The sequence below is a fragment of the Bufo bufo genome, chromosome 1, assembly GCF_905171765.1.
Source record: "Bufo bufo chromosome 1, aBufBuf1.1, whole genome shotgun sequence".
NCBI lineage: Eukaryota > Metazoa > Chordata > Amphibia > Anura > Bufonidae > Bufo > Bufo bufo.
Window position 1 is genome coordinate 393,936,714 of NC_053389.1, and position 23,445 is coordinate 393,960,158.

The window sequence follows — 23,445 nt, forward strand, 5'->3', positions numbered from 1 at the left end:
GCAGTCTTAAAAGGGTTAGCCACTTTCTGGTTATTGCTGTCCAACGTGTTTGTGAGATGATTATATGGCTCTTACTAATAGTCTTTTTTGAAAAGCTGCACAATTTTCTATATTTTATAAGGTATACCCCTTGTTTGCCCCTTTTGCGGTCCACACAGAGGTCCTGTCCATAAAATGGCTGCTGATGGAGGGTCATGTGACCAGGAAAATATCCTTCATGTGATGTCTCCTCTGTTCAGATACACTACACCTGCCATCTGCACTTGTACTGTTCGGAATTTAGTGCAGGTGCAGTGTGTATGAATGGAGGAGACATCACATGGAGGTGATATTCCTGGTCACATGACCCTTCATCAGCCATCTTATGGGCAGGGCTCTGTGTGGACAGCACAAAAGACACTATAAGGCTCCATTCACACGCCCGCAATTCCGTTCCGCATTTTGCGGAATGGAATTGCGGACCCACTCATTTCTATGGGGCCACACGATGTGCTGCCCGAATCCGGAAATGCGAACCCGCACTTCCGGGTCCGCAATTATAATCCCGAAAAAAATAGAACATGTCCTATTTTTGTCCCCAATTGCGGACAATAGGCATTTTCTATTAAGTGCCGGCGATGTGCGATCCGCAAAATGCGGAACGCACATTGCCGATGTCCATATTTTGCAGATCCGCAAAACACACATGGATGTGTGAATGGACCCTAAACAAGGGAGCATACCTTATGAAATATAGAAAATGGTGCAGAATATCAACAAAGCCTATATAACAAAGAGACAGTCATCTCACACTGGCCAACAATAACCAGAAAGTGGCCAATCCCATACAATGATGGGCTGAGCAGAGACTCCTTTTATAAAAATGCAACATGCGCATGTCCCCTTCCATGCCACGCCCAGAATTTTAGACCTGGTTTGAGCCGGGAGAAGTTGCAGATTGTGGCGCAACTAAGGGTACTTTCACACTAGCGTTTTTCTTTTCCGGCATAGAGTTCCATCACAGGGGCTCTATATGGGAAAACTACTGATCAGGTATATCCCCATGCATTCTGAATGGAGAGTAATCCGTTCAGGATGCATCAGTTCAGTCATTTTGACTGATCAGGCAAAAGATAAAACCGTAGCATGCTACGGTTTTATCTCCGGCGAAAAAAACTGAAGACTTGCCTGAATGCTGTTTCCCCATATTAATGTATTAGTGCATTCAAAATACCGGAATGCCGGATCCGTCCTTTCGGTCTGAGCAGACCGGTAAAAATGTGAAAAAAAGATACAAGACGGATCCGTCTGTCCGCATGACAAACGGAGAGACGGATCCGTTCTTGCAATGCATTTGTGAGACTGATCCGCATCCGGAGGAGTCTCACAAATGCTTTCAGTCACATCCAGATCGGCGGATCCAACGGCACTGCTTGCCGGATCACACTGCCGCAAGTGTGAAAATAGCCTAATTGTTGCGCCGCAATCTGTGCCCTGAAATACGCCTAATGACCCCCGAAGTCTTTAATTGTAGACTGTAGCCAGATTACAAACAGTTGTCACTTTATCAAATGCATCAGTTATTAAAGGGGTTTTCCGAGATTTGAACTGATAATCTATCCTCTGGATAGGTCATCAGTATCTGAGAGGTGGGGTTCCAACTGTTTGAGAAGGCACCGATGCTCACAGTAGAGCTGTGGGCTTTCTCTAGGCTTTTCCTAGGTCACATGATGTCACCATTCATCGGTCACGGTTAAAGTGAATGGAGCTGGACTGCAATACAAAATACAGCCACTATACAATGCACAGCGCTGTGCTTGGTGAGGTGAGAGGAGGCCGTACTGTGAGCACTGATGCCTTCTCAAAGGGCTGGTTGGCGGGGGTACTGGGTGTTGGACCACCACTGCTAAGATACTGATGAACTATACACAGGATAGGTCATCATTTAAAATATCTTGTAAAACCCCTTTAAAGGGAGTCTTTCACCTAAACTGACCATTATAGAACACTAACACCATGATCTGCATTTTAGTCCCCATATTGGAATGCTACTTACCGTATAGCCTGCCCTAGGTTCTTCAGAAATCCAGCGCTGTTCACAAGATTTGCTGCACCTGCGCACTTCATTCCCCATTATGGACAGAGGCACAAGAGCGTTTAATGCGCATGTGCCGGCCCGTACATCTAGCCGGCCTTATGCTTTTGCCCATAATGGGGAATGAAGTGCGCAGGCGCAGCGAATCTTGTGAACGGCGCTGGATTTCTGAAGAACCTAGGGTGGGCCAGAGGGGTGAAAGGGGAGGGGTTTCATATGAAAAGCGACGAGGGGCCTAGGCACCGGCCGCTTGAACGCTGCCCCTGGGCACCTTCAGAACCTAACATATTGAATAAAAGTGTTTTTTAGCGAAAATAGGCAACGGACAGCCATACGGTAAGTAGCATTCCAATATGGGGACTATAATGCAGATCATGATGTTAGTGTTCTATAATGGTCAGTTTAGGTGAAAGACTCTCTTTAAAAATGTGTTGACTATTCCAAGCACTCAGCCAGAGACTAAATGACCAGATCTGGCCAATTGTAGTGGTCATACTGGTGAGATAATGAGATTTCATGTTGTTAAAAGGGGCTGTCCGGGCTTTTACTACAGATCTATCTTCAGGAAAGGTCATCAACATGAGATCGGTGGGGTCTGACACCTGGTCCCGTCACTCTTCCTGTCCACTGCTGCTGTCTATGGCACCCCCGCCGATCTGATATTGATGACCTATCATCAACAGTAAAAGCCTGGACAACCCCTTTTAAAAAAAGGTAGTGATTGTAAAGCACAGTTTGAGTAAGATTTCTCTATTGTTATATTCCATATTTTTCGCTTTATAAGACGCACTCCCCCCCCCCAAAAGTAGGGGGAAAATGGCCGTGCATCTTATAAAGCAAATGCTAGTGAGCGCTTCCATTATGGAAGCGCTCACTAGTATGCATTAGGTGCCAGGAGTGGGGAAGAAGTGCTGCAAGCGGTTCCGATACTCACCCTCCCTGGTCTTCTTGCTAGGGCCCGGGCTCCACTGTCCTGACCCCATATAGCATCAGGACGTAGTGCACACACTACGACCTGACGCTGCATGCAGTCAGGGGAGTGTGACACCGGAGCGGAGCCGCGGCGCAGGAGAGGCAAGGACGTTTTTTTATTTTAGTCTGATGGGAGTCTGAAAGAAAAGGGCTGTTCTGATGTCTGTTTGGGTCTGACATAGAGGTCTGATGGGGTTCTGACATGGAGGGCTGATGTGATGTCCTGATATTTATGGGGGTCTGATCTGAGGATTCCACTCCAAAAAACCTCCGGCAGTCACACAGAATTCGCCTCCTATAGTCCTCAAAACAATGAGAGACTGCTACCGCTGTCTTTCTGGAATCCATGCCAAATTCCACTGTCAAACGTGGTTGTGTGAACAGCCCCTAAATGTAGCTGAATTCAGTACAAGAGAAGCAAGGGATGTTGTGGAATTTAACCATTCAGTGGTAGGAATTTTGGTGAAAAGCAAGGTTTCCTTCTGCAGAGTCTGCACGTGTGTAATGTCATTTGCTCCTGTCCTCTTGCGGATTTCCCAACAGCTGCAATAACGGAAATATTAAGCCTGCTCTGGGGTTACCATGGTAGCAGATTTCTCTATGTCACCTTCCTGTCATGTGACCTCTGCTCTACGCACAGAAGACTTGGGCTGGGGTACCTAGTTGCTTGACCTATTTTATGTGTCTACAGAGATATAAAGTAAAGGCACATGTGGACAATATCATTAAAGGCAACGCAATGAGGGGCTGTTCACAAGATGGATTTTCCAGCTGAATTTTGGCGCGGGCAGCTGCAATGAAATTCTGCCAAAACCCAAAAGGTGGCACCGTCCTTTCTGCCTCCCATAAATCTCAATAGGAGGGAGGGCTGAGGATCGCAGAGCAGTGGCTTATAGCTACTTCATGCCGCGGCCACGGCTTTACAAGTAACGTTTAAAGAAAAAAAAGTTATGCTTCTCGTTCCCGCACTGCTCCCCTATCCTCTCTGCTGGGTTTTGATTTCCTGACCAAAGTGATGACATGAGAATGGATCAGCCAGCACTCACCCTGTGCACGCTGCACGGATAGGAGCAATCTCCAATAATGGTATAGAAGAAATCCCAGCAGTCGTGTCTTGATAATATGATGTTTTTTTATTGCATCAAATCGATATGTCCTACACCCAGGATGCGTTTCGGCAAGCATGCCTTCATCAACAGGTAAGAATATACTCAAAGGATACAGGTATATATAAGGAAAGATATAAGGTACCGCCTCTCATGACGTCACGCCCACAAGGGCGGGAACTAATTAAACAATCACTTGATACAATTAACTGAGCAATATATATAGAAGGGCAATGAGAACAAATGAATCAAAGTAACCTATCAAAATACCATATTGTCAGATGTTGGATCCCACATCTGACATGAGAGGCGGTACCTTATATCTTTCCTTATATATACCTGTATCCTTTGAGTATATTCTCACCTGTTGATGAAGGCATGCTTGCCGAAACGCGTCCTGGGTGTAGGACCTATCGATTTGATGCAATAAAAAAAAACATCATATTATCAAGACACGACTGCTGGGATTTCTTCTATACCAAAGTGATGACATGTCCATATACTGCATGTGACCACTGCAGCCAATCACTGGCCTCAGCTGTATGCAGCACAAGCCTGTATAAATGGGGAGGGAGGCGTGTGTGTAAAGGAACACTGGCTTAGCTGATCATAGCAACCACTCAGATTCTATAGAGCTCCTTTGGAAAATGAAAGGTGGAATCTGATTGGTTGGGGAACTAAGCCAGCTTTGATAATCCCTCATAATTCACCACCCCCCCCCCCCCCCCCGATGTTCTTTACATCTCAGTTTTAATACTTTGAACGCTGCTATTTAAGAGATGACTTCTCATCTGCTATGCCACAATGGCAGCATGTGTAGGTCTTAACTTGTAGAGAAAGTTATTACCAGGCACTTACTAGGGTTGGGCGATATACCGGTGTTCACGATATACCGCGGTATTAAAAAACGACGATATGGCGATATCGCTGTTTCCTAATTACCGCAGTATTTTGGGACGTCATCGAAGCGGTCATGTGTGCTGACCGCTTCTAAATCTGCGTCCGCCCGCCCCTGCACCTTGCATAGCGTTGAGAAGTACAACACATTACTTTCACTCGCTCCTGGCTCCTTCTTGCTCCGCCTCCCTTATTCAAGTCTCTAGACTCCACCCACCATCTGACATCAACGTCCGTCACCCACCCGTGCCGGTTCCATTGTATGTGGTGAACTCTGTGTGAGTACTGGGTGTCTCTGGAGAGACTCTTCCTGCGCCTGCCTCGCTAGTGTGCTCTGATGACAAAATTAGAAACATATTACTTCCCGCAGCGGGCCGTTCCCGGCTCTCCCTCCTCCTTGCTCCCATATTCAAATCTCCGCCCACCGACATCTGATGTCAGAATCGGAGCACACAAGCGAGGCAGCCGCGAGAAAAGTATATCGTAAAGTATTATTGTATGTATGGTGGCCTGTGGCCACAAGACTTTATTGTACCGTCTCCTTGTGGCTGCCCCCCCATACAGTATAACGTCTCCTTGTGGCTGTCCCCCCATACAGTATAACGTCTCCTTATACTGTATGGGGGGGCAGCCACAAGGAGACGTTATACTGTATGGGGGGCAGCCACAAGGAGATGTTATACTGTATGAGGGGGCAGCCACAAGGAGACGTTATACTGTATGGGGGGGCAGCCACAACGTCTCCTTGTGGCTGCCCCCCCATACAGTATAACGTCTCCTTGTGGCTGCCCCCCATACAGTATAACGTCTCCTTGTGGCTGCCCCCCCATACAGTATAACGTCTCCTTGTGGCTGCCCCCCCCATACAGTATAACGTCTCCTTGTGGCTGCCCCCCCCATACAGTATAACGTCTCCTTGTGGCTGCCCCCCATACAGTATAATGTCTCCTTGTGTTTTTTTTTCTTTTAAACGGGTATTTATCGCGATATATATCGTTATCGCGATAAATTTCTTAATATAGTTATCATCTGAATATTTTTGTTATCGCCCAATCCTAGCACTTACTAATATATTGTTATAGTCCATATTGCCTCCTTTGCTGGCTCAATTCATTTTTCCATCATATTATACACTGCTTGTTTCCATTGTTACAGACCACCCTGCAATCCTTCAGCGGTGGTTGTGCTTGCACACTATAGGAAGAAGCACCGGCTTCTCTGGTGGCCAGGAACGCGGAAGTGCACAGGCGCTTTTTCCTATAGTGTGCAAGTCCACCACTGACTGATTGCAGGGTGGTCGTAACCATGGAAACGAGCAGCATATAATGTAATGGAAAAATAAACCAAGCCCGCAAAAAAGACAATATGGAGAATCACGATACATTAGTAAGTGTCTTGTATTAACTTTCTCTACATGATAAATGCCACTTGCTGAAGTGAGATAACCCCTTTAAAAAGGACCTTTCATGGGTCCAAACATTGTAAGATAACTATCTGGCCATGTAGAGCGGCGCCCAGGGATCTCACTGCACTTACTATTATCCCTGGGCGCCGCTCCGTTCGCCCGCTGTGGCCCTGTTACCTTCTCCCGCACTGTATGATAATTACTACTCTCGGTTCACCAGGGAGGAGTCTGCCCTGTTTCTCCCTGGGCGTTCCTTCTCCCTGGCTGTAGCGCTGTCCAATCACAGCGCAGAACTCACAGACTTGGGAGTTTTTTTTTCTCCCTGGCTGTGAGCTCTGTGAGGGAGAAGGAACGCCTAGGGTGAAACAGGGCAGACTCCTCCCTGGTGAACCGATAGTAGCAATTACCATACAGCGCAGGAGAAGGTAACTGGGCCACAGCGGGAGAACGGAGCGGCGCCCAGGGATAATAGTAAGTGCAGTGAGACCCCCTGGGCGCCGCTCTACATGGCCAGATAGTTATCTTACAATGTTTGAACTCATGAAAGGTCCTCTAACTTGTTTCCGAACATTAGCAACTGGACAGACAATATGCCAAAGCACGACTACTACAATTGCACTGGTTGGCACTTGGCAGCAGTAATATTTTCCACAGAGCATGATGAGAAAAATTATGTTTTAAGATATACAAAGTGTGTCTCTAGGAGCAACGGGGGCGTTGCCATCACACCTAGAGGCTCTGCTCTCTCTGAAACTACCACTCCCTCTCCACTTCGACATGGCCATGATCCGTTTCATAGGTACAAATCTGCTGACAAAAGGAGACTTTTGTATTACTTACCAGTAAAGTCTCTTTCTCGCTCTTCCTTGGGGGACACAGGAAACCATGGGTATAGCTCTGCTCCCTAGGAGGCGTGACACTAAGTGAAAGCTGTAAGCCCCTCCTCCATCAGCTATACCCTTCAGCCTGGAGAAGAGACTGCCAGTTGCGTGTCCAAGTAGTGAAAGATAACCACCAACCGGAAAAAGAACTGTCGAGCCCCAACGGGGGCAACCAAGCCGGAACCACAACTGTAACCCAAATGAAGGGCGGGTGCTGTGTCCCCCAAGTAAGAGCGAGAAAGAGACTTTACTGGTAAGTAATACAAAAGTCTCCTTTTCTCGCCCATATTCCTTGGGGGACACAGGAAACCATGGGACGTTCCAGAGCAGTCCCAAAAGGGAGGGACCAGAACAAACTAGACCAACACCAGAGGCATCAATTAACTGCCGCCTGCAACACCAGACGGCCTAAAGCAGCGTCAGCCGACGCATGAGTATGCACCCTGTAGAACTTGGTGAAGGTGTGCAAGGAGGACCAAGTGGCCGCCTTGCAAATCTGCTCCGTAGAAGCCCGATTCCTCTGAGCCCAGGAAGCCCCGACCGCTCTAGTGGAGTGAGCGGTAACACCAAGGGGCGGAACCTTGCCCTTGGCGAGATAAGCCTCAGTAACAGCCATCTTGACAAAACGGGCGATAGCAACTTTGGATGCCGCCATCCCTCTGCGCGACCCTTCCGGGACCACAAAGAGCGAGTCAGTATGCCTGAAAGAGCTGGTTACTTCCAGGTAAATCTTGAGCGCCCTGACAACGTCCAGGCGATGAAGCTTCCTCTCCCGCGGGTGGGAAGGGGAAGGACACAAAGAGGGGAGAACGATGTCCTCGTTCAGATGAAAGGCGGAGACCACCTTAGGAAGGAAGGAAGGGACCGGACGAAGAACCACCTTGTCCTGGTGGAACACTAGGAAAGGTTCCAGACAGGAGAGTGCAGCCAATTCGGACACCCTCCGAAGAGAGGTGACGGCTACAAGGAAAATAACCTTGCAGGACAGAAGTCGCAAGGAAACGGTCCGCAGAGGCTCGAAAGGAGAAGCCTGGAGCGCTGAGAGAACCAGGTTCAGGTCCCAGGGCGGTACCGGAGGGCGGTACGGGGGAACCGCGTGAGCCACGCCCTGAAGGAAGGTCTTGACAGGACCAAGGGGGGCCAGTGGGCGCTGAAACAAAATAGACAGCGCAGACACCTGACCCTTCAAAGAACTAAGGCCTAGACCTTGGGCCAGTCCGCTCTGCAGGAAGGACAAAACGGTGGGGAGAGAAAAACGGAGCGGAGGAATCCCCAGATCGGCACAGAACCCCAAAAAGGTCCTCCAGGTCCTATAATAGATCCTAGAAGAGGACGGCTTACGGGCGCGGATCATGGTGCGGACGACGTCCGCAGAAAAACCCCTACGTGTCAGGACGGTGGTCTCAACAACCACGCCGTCAAACGTAGGGACCCTAAACGCGGGTGGAAGATCGGTCCCTGAGAGAGAAGATCTTCCCTGGCGGGCAGCGGCCAGGGCGCGTCTGCCAGGAGCAGCATGAGGTCGGCATACCAAGACCGGCGGGGCCAGTCCGGAGCGACCAGAATCACCGAGACGCCTTCCGCCGCAATCTTCCGAAGGACCTTGGGCAGGAGAGGGATGGGAGGGAATATGTATGGGCGCGCGAAGCCTCGCCAAGGAAGAACGAGGGCGTCGGCTCCGCAAGCTCCCGGATCCCTGGCCCTGGACAGATAGGCGGGGACCTTGTGATTGAATTTTGAGGCCATGAGGTCCACGTCCGGTATGCCCCAACAAAGGCAAATGGCCTCGAATACCTCCGGGTGAAGAGACCACTCGCCGGGGTCGACGGTGGTGCGACTGAGGAAGTCCGCCGCCCAATTGTCCACCCCTGGAATAAAAATTGCAGATAGGGCCGGGACGTGGGCTTCCGCCCAACGGAGAATGCTGGTGACCTCCCGCATTGCTGCAGCGCTGCGAGTGCCCCCCTGGTGGTTTATGTACGCCACAGCCGTGGCGTTGTCCGATTGTACACGAACTGGATGACCCTTCAGCAGATAAGTCCAGTGTCGTAGAGACAGAAGGGCCGCTCTCAGCTCCAGGACATTGATCGAGAGTTTGGACTCCGATGGAGACCAAATGCCCTGGACGGATCGGGGAGGAAAGACGCCTCCCCAGCCCAAGAGACTGGCATCGGTTGTAACCACCAACCAGTTGAGTGGCAGAAAAGACCTGCCCAGAAGAGGGGACTGTAACCACCAGCGGAGAGATGACCGCACCGGAGGCGATAGATGGAAGGGATGATCCAGAGACTCCGGCGATTTGTCCCAGGAGGAGAGGATCGCCCGTTGGAGAGGGCGGGAGTGAAACTGCGCAAATGGGATCGCCTCGAAGCAGGCAACCATTTGCCCCAAGACCCGCATGCAGAAGCGGAAGGACGGTTGACGGTGGAGAAGGAGACCCCGAACCGCCCCACGGAGGATCAGACGTTTTTCCGAGGGAAGACGTACCTCCGCCGCTCCCGTGTCTAAAAGCATTCCCAGGAAGACTAGTTGTCTGGAGGGGGGAAAGAGAGGACTTGGGGAAGTTGATGACCCAACCGAACCTCGCCAGAGTCTCTAGAGTGAGATCCACGCTGGCAACCGCTTGAGAAAGGGACGGAGCCTTGATGAGGATATCGTCCAAGTACGGTAGCAGAAAAACACCCCTGGAACGGAGTAAGGCCAAAACCGGGGCCAGGACCTTGGTGAACACCCGGGGGGCTGTTGCCAGCCCAAAGGGAAGGACGACAAATTGGAAGTGGAGGTCCCCCACGGCGAATCGGAGGAAGCGATGGTGACACCGGGCTACCGGAACATGGAGGTAGGCATCCTGTATATCGATGGAAGACATGAAATCTCCCTGCTCCAGGGAAGCCACCGCGGAACGGAGGGACTCCATCCGAAACCGTCGAAGGAGGAGAAAACGGTTGAGCTTTTTGAGGTCCAAAATGGGCCGCACCGAACCTCCCTTCTTGGGAACTACAAAGAGGTTCGAGTAGAACCCTTGGAACCTTTCCTCTAGAGGAACGGGGGTAATCACCCCCCTGTCCAGTAAGGCTTGAACGGCCGCGGAGAACGCAGCCGCGCTTTTCGGGTCCCGCGGCGGGCGGGAGCAAAAGAACCGATCTGGAGGGAAGGATGCAAATTCGATTTTGTATCCGGAGGACACAATTTCGAGGGCCCAGGCGTCGGAGACGTGAGCCATCCAGACGTCCCTGAAAAGGAGGAGCCGGCCCCCCACCCGGGTGGGTGGGGGCGCGCCTTCAGGCAGAGGACTGTTTTGCTGCGGGTGTGCGGGCAGCCTGCGGCTTGCGCCAGGAGGGCTGCGCCCGAAAAAACGGCTTCCTACGCTTATCCTGGGGAGGAGCCGAAGCGGCAGCTGTGGTGGGAGCCCCAGAGGCCCTGCGGGAGGACCGAAAACGAGACGCACCAGGGCGTCCGCGGGGGGCGCCCCTGGCTTGGGGTTGAGGAAGATGGGTGCTTTTACCACCCGTGGCCTCCGAAATAAGTTCGTCTAAGCGGACCCCGAAAAGGCGGGAACCCGCAAACGGTAGCCCCGCCAGGGAACGTTTGGAGGCAGCGTCCGCTTTCCAAACCTTCAGCCAGAGCTCCCTCCTGACGGCAACTGCCAGGGCGGAGGAGCGTGCAATAAGGGCTCCCGCATCAAGGGAGGCCTCACAAACAAAATTCCCGGCCCGAATAATAAGCTGGGCCAAGGAACGTAGGTCCTGGATGGGGACGTCCGAGTCCAACTCCTGTTCCAGCTGCGCACCCCAAGCAGAGATTGCTTTCCCTGCCCAAGCAGAGGCAAAAACCGGTCTGAGAGCAGAACCGGAGGCAGCAAAAATGCCCTTGGAAAGGGTCTCCATGCGACGGTCCTCCGCTGACTGAAGAGAGGATCCGTCAGGAACAGGGATGGCCGTGTTCTTTGACAGCCGGGCCACAGGGGGGTCCACCTTGGGTGGGGAAGACCAGGTGGCCACGACATCAGCTGGAAAAGGATAGCAAATGTCCAGCTTCTTGGGGTTGACAAAACGGGCGTCCGGGCGAGCCCAAGCCTTAGACACCACGGAGGAGAAATCAGAGTGGATTGGAAAGACTTTTGAGGCCTGCCTGGGTCTGATAAAGGAGACGCTAGCTGCGTCAGAGCTAGGGGGATCATCCTGCACCTTAAAGGTGTCACGAATATCAGAGATGAGTTGACCCATCGCTGAGGCTAGCTTGGACGGCAGGGCCGAGTCCATTTCCAAATCTGAAACCGCCAATTCACCTTCAGAGAGTGAATCCCTTGGAGAGGAGAGGCCCGTCTGGGTGCGCACGCGTGGCGGGGAGAGTGAGGCCTCAGAGGAGGAGGCTCGCTCTACTCTAATACGCTTCTGAGAGTGCCTAGCTCGGGAGGGGTCACTAGGAGAGAGTGAACCCGCTGCAGCGGCAGAAGCAGTGGACCCGGAGGGCGCGACAGTCAGAGTGGCGTCCTGCGGGGTAGGTGGCCTGTCTATTAGGCGGCCCACGACATGAGTGAGGCTTTCCACGGCCTGGGACAGGGATCTAGCCCAGTCAGGCGGGTCAGAGGAAGCAGGGAGCGATGCAGCAGTGGCCATGTAGCAGTGGCCATGGGGGATGTAGCAGCGGCCATGGGGATGTAGCAGCGGTGGGAGGGAGGAAGGGGAGGCTGGAGCAGCCACTCTCACCATACGCTGTCTTCGCCCTCAGTCCATCCAGCGGGGGTCGCCCCTTCAGCTTCTGGCACCGCAGTGGCAGGAAGCCGGGGGAGGGACTTGGCGTGCGGGCGACCCTGAGCTGGCGGGACGCAGGGGAGCGAGGCTGCCCTGGTCCACCTTGTCTTCTGTGGGGGAGGCGGCAGTGCGGAATTACCGGCACTGGCGCAACTCAACCCCGGGAGAAACAGAGGGGTCTAATGCGCCTCTGTTGTCCCTGTAGGTAGAAAAAAAAAAAATCGAATTAAAAACAAATAACGCAAAAATAAAAAATCATAGGAAAACAACCCTGCATAAGCAGGGGGTGTCTTGCCTCCTTGGACACTAAGCAAAAACTGGCAGTCTCTTCTCCAGGCTGAAGGGTATAGCTGATGGAGGAGGGGCTTACAGCTTTCACTTAGTGTCACGCCTCCTAGGGAGCAGAGCTATACCCATGGTTTCCTGTGTCCCCCAAGGAATATGGGCGAGAAATGATCTTTAAAAGAAGAATTTTACGTTTTTAAACAGCAGTTTCACATCAAAGTAAAATTTCTGTCAAAAGGAGCTGGACAGGACTAGACAAGTTGAATGAAACCTTTTCTTAGGACAGTGACAACCACTCAAAATTTCAGCAAGGTCTTCTGGGGAGGGAATGTCCTCAAAGAAGAGGCCAATGTACATAATATGAGGAAACGAAAGTCCATCACAGATAAATCTTATCTAAATAGGCTCTGGACCATCACACAGATATGGACTTTTGGATAGCGTTCACTGTATAGGTCGTAGCCCCTGGGGCTCATGTTTCCTTACTACAGACAACTAATCTATCCTCCCCGTACACTTAACTTAGAAGGCTCTTTTAAATGAATGCAAGTAAAGGAACACACCATACAGTGCATTCACATTACATTTGCTTTGTGCATCGGCACAAGCAAAAGCAGATCTACTGCGCACTCGCCGATGGGGGACTGTAGGGCGCAGGTGTGCGAACGCTGCTGATCCCTGACCTTGGCAATCAAGTGGAATAGGGAATGTCCAATGTTTCAGAGCAGTGAAGCTAATGTGCACCGAGGACCTTAGGCCCGCCCCTTAGTGTACTTAGAGGGGTTCTCCAGGAATAAAACATTACTGAAAATACTGAAATATTACTTTATTATTAACCTTCCATTATTTATAATGGCTCATTCTGTCTAGAGGGGATTAATAATCAGCCTGAAATATTAGTACACACAAATCCTGTCCTACAGGTTATACAGAAGGATGGGTTACTTATCTTGACCTGCTTCGACTTCGCTCTTCACTCAGTAGGATCAGCAGTAAGTCTGTCTCTGGAGCTCATGACGTGCAGAGAGGACGAGAACACACTGCTCTTGCCGTCTTCTCATGAGCTCCAGTCCGAAAGACATACAGCTGAAGAGCTTGTCCATTGTATGTTTAAAACTGACTATATTAATGGCACTAAAGTGATAAAAAAAAGGAAAAAATAAAAACAGCAAATTTCCAGCAATATATCCTCTCTAGACTAACCTTGTGTTTCCTCTTTCCCTTGCTGGAAGTTTTATCTGTCTGTTTTTGTGTTTCTTTCGGATGCTTCTCTGATGCAGTCTTTTCCACCTTCAGTGGTTCTGTCTCTTTAAAAGGCCTCCCTGGTATCCGTGATAACAGGCTCAAGTCAATTTTAACAATAAGTGGGTATCTGTCCTCAGGCTCACTTAAGGGGGAAAGAAGCTCCTTCTCTTCCATAGGAGAGAAGAATCGTTGCCGAAAAATTGTATCATCCTCCTCAACGGAGGGTTTAGCTGGAGGAGTCCTATTGCTCTCAGAATATTTGGGGGTTTGGGATGAAGGCGGAAGGCTTTCAATTTCATCTGAATCAGAAGATGAGGTATCAGTGTCAATAAACTCCTTGGATTTTTGAGAGGGTTTACTTGAGTTCTTGTATTTTTTCCTTTCTGCTGCAGGCCGAGGTGATGACTTGGGTTCTTTTTTTATGCTGGGTTTTCTGGACCCTTTTGTGGCCGCTTTATGGCGATTAGCAGGCAGATTAGTGGTAGTTTCTGCCGTTGTCACGCTTTCAATTTTGAGATCTCGTCTTGGGGCCTCTACAGTTGTCTTTTCAGTTTTTTTGGGTTGTTTTTTACCAACATTTCTCCTCTGAGATGTACTTTCACTTTGAGCTGGAGACTTCTGCCTTCCACGACTTCCCTCTGATCCTTTTTGGGCTGACTTAGAGTCTCTGATAGGAGTAGAGTTGCTAGACTCCTTTGGCCCACTGGGTTCTGTGTAATTTGCTCCAGTTACCTGCTCTTGAACATCCTTTTTGTATCCTTGTGAAGAAGGAATATTACTCTCTACTGAAGATGCAGGAGACACTTTATGAGGATTAACTTTGTTCAGCCAATTATCCAGTTGCCATTTATTTGATGGTGGAGGCTCAGGCTTAAAAGAAAAGAAACAAAATATCATCATTCACAAATGTGCCAATCAATTCAGAAACAAAAGAAAAACAAGAGCACAAAAATTGCTCCTTAAAATGAAACTTTATATCGACATGAAGAAAAAAAAATATATATATTTAAAAATGACAAATAGAAACATATATAAAACAAAAAAACTACTCCTAGCACAGTCACATTATTAAACAATAGGTAATTTTCTGATGAGACATTTCCTTTAAATGCAAATCTTGCAAGTGTGAAATACATGCAGCATTTTTTGTCTGGCCGGATCCTATGACAGTGAATGGGGGTTCGGCGGTGTGCGGTGGTATCCGGGCTGTTCTGGATACGGTAAACTCTGACAAAACAGCAGATGTGAACCCAGCCTGAACAGTAGTCACATGGTTAACAGTCATTAGATTACTGTTGACCAATTAGGAATCATCAGGGTAGGTCCACACGATAAGTAATTTTCAGAGACAAAACCTGCATTGCATAGGGTAAAATCAGCTGTGGAAGTCAAAAGCATACACCGATATGCTGCAGATTTAAAATCCACACTGCAGGTCAAGTTATGTTGTAGATATCTTCAGATGAGTGTGGATGATATTTGGTAAATTCCTGTCCACTTAGCTGGTACTATCATACACTGCAGATTTACACAAATTTAGGACGGCAACTCTGCAGCATATTTGGGATATTCAAGTCCCCAAAAAACTGCCACTTTAGACCTTCTGCTCAATTGGTATTGTTACTTCTAAGCTCAGTGAGAAACAGAATGGCAAAAAGTTTGTGACAGAAATTTCCACTGATGCCTACTTATTAGCAAAGAGACGCATATAGGTTCCTAACTGCAGAGGATAATATCTTTACTTTGACGAAAATACAGGCACATGGTGGGTGGGGGACAGACCTTTACTGATTGCTAAAATGAAGGTGCAGAAGCGCTGCGCTCCTTTGTTCATGACTTGCTCTCACCGAAGAGCTAGGTGAGCAGTGCATGGGCTTGTAGACTTACTATAAAACTACAATAACCCTCGCTCTGCACTCCTCAGAGATCCGAGCTGAAATGAAGGAGCATAGTGCTAAGGCGAGTGCTTTTGTTGACTCATTTCTGCAATTTGAAAGGGTTGTAGCGTCCCGACCTCACAAATCAAAAACTTCAGACATGTTGCTATGATTTTGTAATTTTTTTGTTAGGTACCACTAAGTATTTATGTAGACTTGTTTGAGCAGCTGCATGTGTAAGGCCACTTGTGAGAGGTTTCACCTTAACCAGCATATATGGCAGTTATTTGGTCATGTGAGCAGAATTTATATTTGCTGTACAACACTATAGACTTGATTTTTACCTCAGGAGAGGCACTGCGGGAGGGTTCATTAGCCTCGCTATCACTGGAACTGCTTTCACTTTCAGAATCTGACCCGGAACTGCTCTCTGATCCGCTGTGACTGCTTGAATCATCCCTGGAATTCTCTGCTCCTTCGCTGTTAAGCTGTGATGGCTCAGAGTTACTGACACAGAAAAAACAAAAAAACGGTCATGTTCACTCCATGGGTAACATAATACACTTAACTTTCAATGTTCACTTTCATTTATTAACAGAAATAAATAAAAAATTTAATTATTCAAACAGGAAAGAATTTATTTATTTATTGTCACACCACGCAAAAAAAAAAAACCTTTTCGTCTGCTACTGGGCAAAAACAGTTTGTCCTATACTAAATCGAGTGTGCGGATTACAAATCCGAAGTCAGAATTGTTGTAACAACAAATTTTGCTATACATAAATATGCCTAAATGAATTAAGCACTTGGAAAGCATTGAATAATTTTGAACAGAACGAGTTTTACTCCAACAATTACCTGATCTACATCAAAGTTTGAGTAGTAAACAGTGTATGAAAATGTAATGGAATAACAAAATTTCAAAAAGTCTAGTTTTTCATTTTAAAAGTCTTACTTGAGCAAGACCCAGTACTGTTAAAAATGCTTCAGACATCTGCCTTTGCGTTTGTGAACGGTCATATTTTCCCGTTGCAAAAACCAGCAGTAGTCCCCCATCATCTTGGGATTCCAGCGGCCTTGATACCTGTTCTCCATTGTAGAAATATCTTTATGGAACCGCTCTCCATGTTCGTCACTTACGTGTCCCAAATTGGGTGGGAAACAGTCAAGATGGGAATGTAAGAAATGCACATTCAATGACATTTGGCAGCCATGTTGTTCATATGCTGTAAGCATATGGTCTACTAATTGAGCATAGTTTGCAGCTCGTCTGTTCCCAAGGAAGTTCTGCACTACTAGCAGAAATGCATCCCAAGCTGCAAGTTCCTGAGGGTTGAGTTTTGTTCCGAATGTGTCATCATGCATTAGTTTGCTGATTTTGGGGCCAATAAAAATTCCGGCCTTTATTTTAGCATCAGTTCTCCTTCAAATACTGGAAACCATTTCCATCACGATCAAATGCAATTTCCAAATTTTTCATTAAACCAAGTTTAACTTGAAGTGGATCGACCAGTTATTTTTGTCGTACATTGTACTGACCAACTGTGTGCTCGACTCTAAGAGGCCACTGTCTCATTTTGTAATGATTGTTGTCATCACGACTGTTCCATAGGCACAAGAAACATAAGCTTTTCTACCCTAACTGTAGGTCAAGCAGCAGTGCTACCACTTTCACTTTCTATTTATGTTCTGAGTATTTGATAATTTTCAAAATTAACTCCATAGAAGCACGAGCCAATGAAACAGATGTTTTTTCGTTACCATTGTGCAACAAGACAGCTTTCAAACTTGTTTTGCTAGAGTCTATGAATAGCCTCCATTCATCGGGAACATGAGTACCATCTAACTCCATCATAAGACCATTTACATTAGTACAGAAACAAACATTGCTTTCCATTGCATAGTATGCAGCTAACTTGACTGGATCGCTAACACATTTGCGTTTATCCATCTTAAGTTTCAAAAATATAGCGCTATAACAGATTACTATGAAAATCTGTCCAGCTTGCCTTATATACTTACTGCTGACATCAGCCTGAGTGCGTCCAAACAGGTCTGGACCTGTCCATTGGAATATCTCCAATATAATGCATTAATAATATAACAGAATAGGCATTGCATGTAGAACTTAACCCTTTAAGGACCTCGGCCGTACATGTACGGCGGAAGTCTGGTCCCCAAACATGGAGCCCGCTCGCATGAGCAGCGGGCGCGATAGCCATAGGGTTTCTGATTTATGGCTGATCACATACATTTTCCCTTTCAGATGGCGTGGTCAAATGTGACCCACTTCCAGACTGCACAGATGCCGTGAAGTCGCGCACTTCTGCTCCGGTAACAGCATTCCCCGACTGAGATCGGGGAACGCTGTTACATTGATCTATTAGGCTGAAGCCCCAAGCAGGCTTCAGTGCCTATTAGCGGACCAATACAGGCCACTAGGTGGCAGCATTGTATTGGTATAGTGTAAATTAAGTGTTCAATGGTGTCTATATAAACATCAATGAACACAATAGGCAATCTAATGATTGCCAGTTATTGTCACCCAAGGAGACTTAAAAAAAAGTTTTTGCTAATAAAAAAAATTCAAATCACCCCTCTTTCCTTAAAATAAAAATACTTAAACAATAAAAAAGAAAAAAACACGTCATGGGCATCTCCTCATGCGAAAATGCCCATACTATTAAAATACAACAATAATAATGGCATCCGGCAAATGGCGTAACGGGGGGGGGGGGGGAAAAAAAAAAAAAAACAGCCAATTTGCCATTTTTTGTCACTTCAACTACCCAATATATTTTTTTATAAAAAGTGATCAAAAAGTCGCACACACTTCAAATAGGATCACTGAAAAGAACAGATCGTCCCGCCAAAAATGAGCCCTCACACCACCCCGTACACAACTACAAAAAAGTTATAGGTGATTTCCCTCAAAGATTTTTTATTTTTTTTCCAGTATTAAAACGCAAGAAAAATTATACAAGTGTGGTATCGTAACCGTACTGACCTGGAGAATGAAGATATAAGGTCAATTTTACCGCATGGTGTACGGCTTCCCACTACATGGTATGCAACTATAAATGGCGCCATTAGAAACTACACCTTGTCCCGCAAAAAAATAAGCCCTCATAAGGCGATGAGAATGGAAAAATAAAAAAGTTAGGACTATGGGAAGGCGGGGAGTGAAAAACGAAAACGCTAAAATGGAAAATCGCAGGGTCCTTAAGGGGTTAAAATCTAGACGTGTCAGGCAAATTCCAAGTTCATATTTGGAATAAGTGCGCTCATTTTAGTATAAATCAGATGTTTTTCTCTGAGTAGCAAAATCATCGTTGTGCGGTGTTATTTTTCCCAGAAAAATTGGGCCAAGCACAAAGGAGAACAGAAACATTCTCGAAGGATGTTTAAGAACATATCTATTTTTCACTTGTAATAGGACCAGTTAAAAAGAAACTGGTATCTGCCCGGTTTCATGTTACAGCAGCAGCTTGCATTTCAGAGCTGCTCGTCCTTCAATGAGGTCCCCAAAAGTGAATGCCAGTTTCCTGTCCCCAGTTACAGAATGGTCTTGAATAAAATGAATATGTGCATTTCTTTATTAATATGCAATCGATAACATCAAAATCATAATATACCCTATAAACTTCGCTAGCAAGAAAAACTAGGAAATTTCATTTTTGGTCACAGCAGAATAAGGCTACTTTCACACTTGCGTTTTGTGCGGATCCGTTCAGATAATACAGCCGCATGCATCTGCTCAGAACGGATCAGTTTGTATTATCTTTAATATAGCCACGACGGACCCGTCTTGAACACGATTGAAAGTCAATGGAGAACGGATCCATTTTCTATTGTGCCAGAGAAAACGGATCCGTCCCTATTGACTTACATTGTGTGCCAGGACGGATCAGTTTGGCTCCGTTTCATCAGACGGACACCATTTTGGTGTCAGTCTCCAAAGCGAAAAGGAGACTGAACTGATGCATTCTGAGCGGATCCTTTTCCATTCAGAATGCATTAGAATGCAAACTGATCCGTTTTGGACCGCTTGTGAGAGCCCAGAACGGATCTCACAAACGGAAAGCCAAAACGCTAGTGTGAAAGTAGCCTTATGTATGCAGCTCTAAACGAAGGACTTGCCGTAGCTCAGGATCTGTATAAACTATGGATAAAATCATTTATGTGCTAAGCTGCTATACGTAAGGGGAATGAATTGCTAAAGCTTTGCACACTTACCTTACTGGGGTGTTGGTTGGGACAGCTTTATCACAGTCCTGGAAGAAAATAAAGTAAGAGGTTGTAAATACCAAGATGAACAGAGGTGAACATGTCAATCACAGAACCAACTATGAGAGTGTATTTCAGATCACAACTAACAAAATAATCACTACTCATGAGAAGATGTTGGCAAGCTGAAAAATGTATTAGGATAGTGTAGTTCAGTTTTTGGAGCTGGCTTCAGTATCATTTGGGGTCAAAAAACTTTTTTCTCAATTCGGTCTTAATTAAAAAAAAAAAAAAAAATTTAAACTGTTTTTCTTCTACATATTTCACTTTCAGTGTACAGTATTTGCGGACTATAAGGTTCTGCTTCACACTGAATCCGTCAGGAGCTTCTCTGTTTGCTGGATGAGTGTTTATAGCTAAACTGTTATCAGTGTGACAATGTGTTTAATGAACTATTTTAGTTGAAAAATGAGTAGAATGCTATAATAAAAATATAATTGAACCCCAAAAGTGTCCATAGCCTTTTAACCCCACAACAGACACATTAAAATTGGAAAAAACCCGTCTGAAAATGACTTATTGTAGTAAATATAGTTGTGCACAACTCAGGACAAAAGTACATTCTAATCCCTTAGCGACATAACTAAGATTCAAGGACCAGTAACATTTTCTGTTCTCTAGAGGTCTGAATTTTTTAATTTTTTATTCAATTAAGCTATACGAGCTGTAGTTTTTTTTTTCTTCTAGGAAGCATTTTGGGGTGCATTTAGTATACTAAATAACTTTTTATTTTTAGGGAAAAGAGAAAAAGTAGCAATTTAACCACCTCATCTCCCCTAGCTTAAACCCTCTTAGACCACTTTTTACAATTCTGCACTACACTACTTTCACGGTTTATTGCTCGGTCATACAACTTACCACCCAAATGAATTTTACCTCCTTTTCTTCTCACTAATAGAGCTTTCATTTGGTGGTATTTCATTGCTGCTGACATTTTTTCTTTTTTGTTATTAATCTAAATTGACCGAAATTTTTGCAAAAACAAAAAATACATTTCTATATAAATTTTTCTCTAAATTTATTGTTCTACATGTCTTTGATAAAAAAAAAATGCAATAAGCGTATATTTATTGGTTTGCGCAAAAGTTATAGCGTTTACAAACTATGGTACAAAAATGTGAATTTCCTCATTTTGAAGCAGCTCTGACTTTCTGAGCACCTGTCATGTTTCCTGAGGTTCTACAATGCCCAGACAGTAGAAACACCCCACAAATGACCCCATTTCGGAAAGAAGGCACCCTAAGGAATTCGCTGATGGGCATAGTGAGTTCATGGAAGTTTTTATTTTTTGTCACAAGTTAGCGCAAAATGATATATATTTTTTTTCTTACAAAGTCTCACATTCCACTAACTTGTGACAAAATTTTTTTTTTTTACATGAACTCACCATACCCCTCACCGAATACCTTGGGGTGTCTTCTTTCCAAAATGGGGTCACTTGTGGGGTATTTATACTGCCCTGGCATTTTAGGGGACCTAAAGCGTGAGAAGTAGTTTGGAATCCCAAGGTATTCTGTGAGGGGCATGGCGAGTTCATAGAAGTTTTTATTTTTTGGCACAAGTTAGCGGAAATTGATTTTTTTTTGTTTTTTGTGACAAAAAGTTCAATCTTTTATGGACTCAATATGCCCCTCAGTGAATACCTTGGGGTGCCTACTTTACGAAATGGGGTCATTTGTGGGGTGTGTTTACTGTTCTGGCATTTTGGGCAAATTGTGAGCAACCCTGTAAAGCCTAAAGGTACTAGTTGGACTTTCGGCCCCTTTACGCACCTAGGCTGCAAAAAAGTGTCACACATGTGGTATCGCCGTACTCAGAAGAAGTAGGGCAATGTGTTTTGGGGTGTATTTTTACATATACCCATGCTGGGTGAGAGAAATGTCTCTGTAAAATGACAACTTTTTACATGAACTCGCCATGCCCCTCACAAAATACCTTGGGGTGTCTTCTTTCCAAAATGGGGTCACATGTAGGGTATTTATACTGCCATGGCATTTTAAGGGCCCTAAAGCGTGAGAAGAAGTCTGGAATATAAATGTCTAAAAAAATTTACGCATTTGGATTCCGTGAGGGGTATGGAGAGTTCATGTGAGATTTTATTTTTTGTCACAGGTTAGGCCTCTTTCACACTTGCGTTGTCCGGATCCGGCGTGCACTCCACTTGCCGGAATTACACTCCGGATCCGGAAAACCGCAAGTGTACTGAAAGCATTTGAAGACTGAACCGTCTTCAAAATGCTTTCAGTGTTACTATGGCACCCAGGACGCTTTTAAAGTCCTGGTTGCCATAGTAGGAGCGGGGAGCGGTATACTTACAGTCCGTGCGGCTCCCGGGGCGCTCCAGAGTGACGTCAGAGCGCCCCATGCGCATGGATGACGTGTCCAATGCGATCACATGATCCATGCGCTTAGGGCGCCCTGACGTCACTCTGGAGCGCCCGGGGAGCCGCACGGACGGTAAGTACACTGCTCCCCCGCTCCCCACTACACTTTACCATGGCTGCCAGGACTTTAGCGTCCCGGCAGCCATGGTAACCATTCAGAAAAAGCTAAATGTCGGCTCCGGCAATGCGCCGAAACGACGTTTAGCTTAAGGCCGGATCCGGATCAATGCCTTTCAATGGGCATTAATTCCGGATCCGGCCTTGCGGCAAGTGTTCCGGATTTTTGGCCGGAGCAAAAAGCGCAGCATGCTGCGGTATTTTCTCCGGCCAAAAAACGCTCCGTTCCGGAACTGAAGACATCCTGATGCATCCTGAACGGATTTCACTCCATTCAGAATGCATTGGGATAATCCTGATCAGGATTCTTCCGGCATAGAGCCCCGACGACGGAACTCTATGCCGGAAGACAAGAACGCAGGTGTGAAAGAGCCCTTAGAGGAATATGAGACTTTGTAAGAAAAAACAAAAAAACAAAAAAAAATCTATTTCCGCTAACTTTTGCCAAAAAATAAAATTAAAAAATCTATGATCTTTATAGCGCCGCAGCGATTTTACGGTGTTTTTGCAGTGATCAGAAAAAAATAATTTCTGTCACTGCAGTGGGGCGGACTGAACGCAAGTGTGCGCACAAGATCAGGCCTGATCGGGCGAACACTGCGTTTTTTTGTAGAGCCTATAGAACATGTCCTATTCTTGTCCGCAATTGCGGACAAGAAAAGGCATTTTCTATATAGTTCTGGCGATGTGCGGATCCGAAAAATGTGGAAAGCACATTGCCGGTGTCCGTGTTTTGCGGATCCGCGGTGTCCGTGTTTTGCGGATCCGCAAAACACATACCGACGTCTGAATGGAGCCTTACAGGAGGGTGATCAATGACAGGGGGGTGATCAGGGAGTCTATGTGGGGTGATCAGGGGTTAATAAGTGACAGGGGGGGTAGTGTAGTGTGGTGGTTGGTGCTACTTACAGAGCTGCCTGTCTCCTCTGGTGGTCGATCCAAGCAAAAGGGACCACCAGAGGACCAGGTAGCAGGTATATCAGACGCTGTTAACAAAACAGTGTCTGATATACCTTTCAGGGGATAAAGAAATCGCATCTACAGCCTGCCAGCGAATGATCGCCGCTGGCAGGCTGTAGATACACTTGTTTACCTCCCGATCCTGTGAACGCGCGCTCCTGTGTGCGCGCGCGTTCACAGGAAATTTCTCGCGTCTCGAGA

The 23,445-nt window shown here is 46.7% G+C and overlaps 1 protein-coding gene across 5 annotated transcripts in view; it reads right to left on the reverse strand.

Annotated features, from left to right (window-relative positions):
* Window positions 1–23,445, reverse strand: part of AFF4 (AF4/FMR2 family member 4) — a 103,598-nt gene that overhangs the window by 13,898 nt on the left and 66,255 nt on the right. For all 5 annotated transcript variants that reach the window (XM_040405836.1, XM_040405818.1, XM_040405840.1 and 2 more), the window contains 3 exons: window positions 19,733–19,770; window positions 15,841–16,003; window positions 13,578–14,489 (listed from right to left, as the gene is read on the reverse strand). In XM_040405836.1, the coding sequence (XP_040261770.1) occupies window positions 13,578–14,489; window positions 15,841–16,003; window positions 19,733–19,770 (1,113 nt within the window). The remainder of the gene's footprint in view (window positions 1–13,577; window positions 14,490–15,840; window positions 16,004–19,732; window positions 19,771–23,445) is intronic.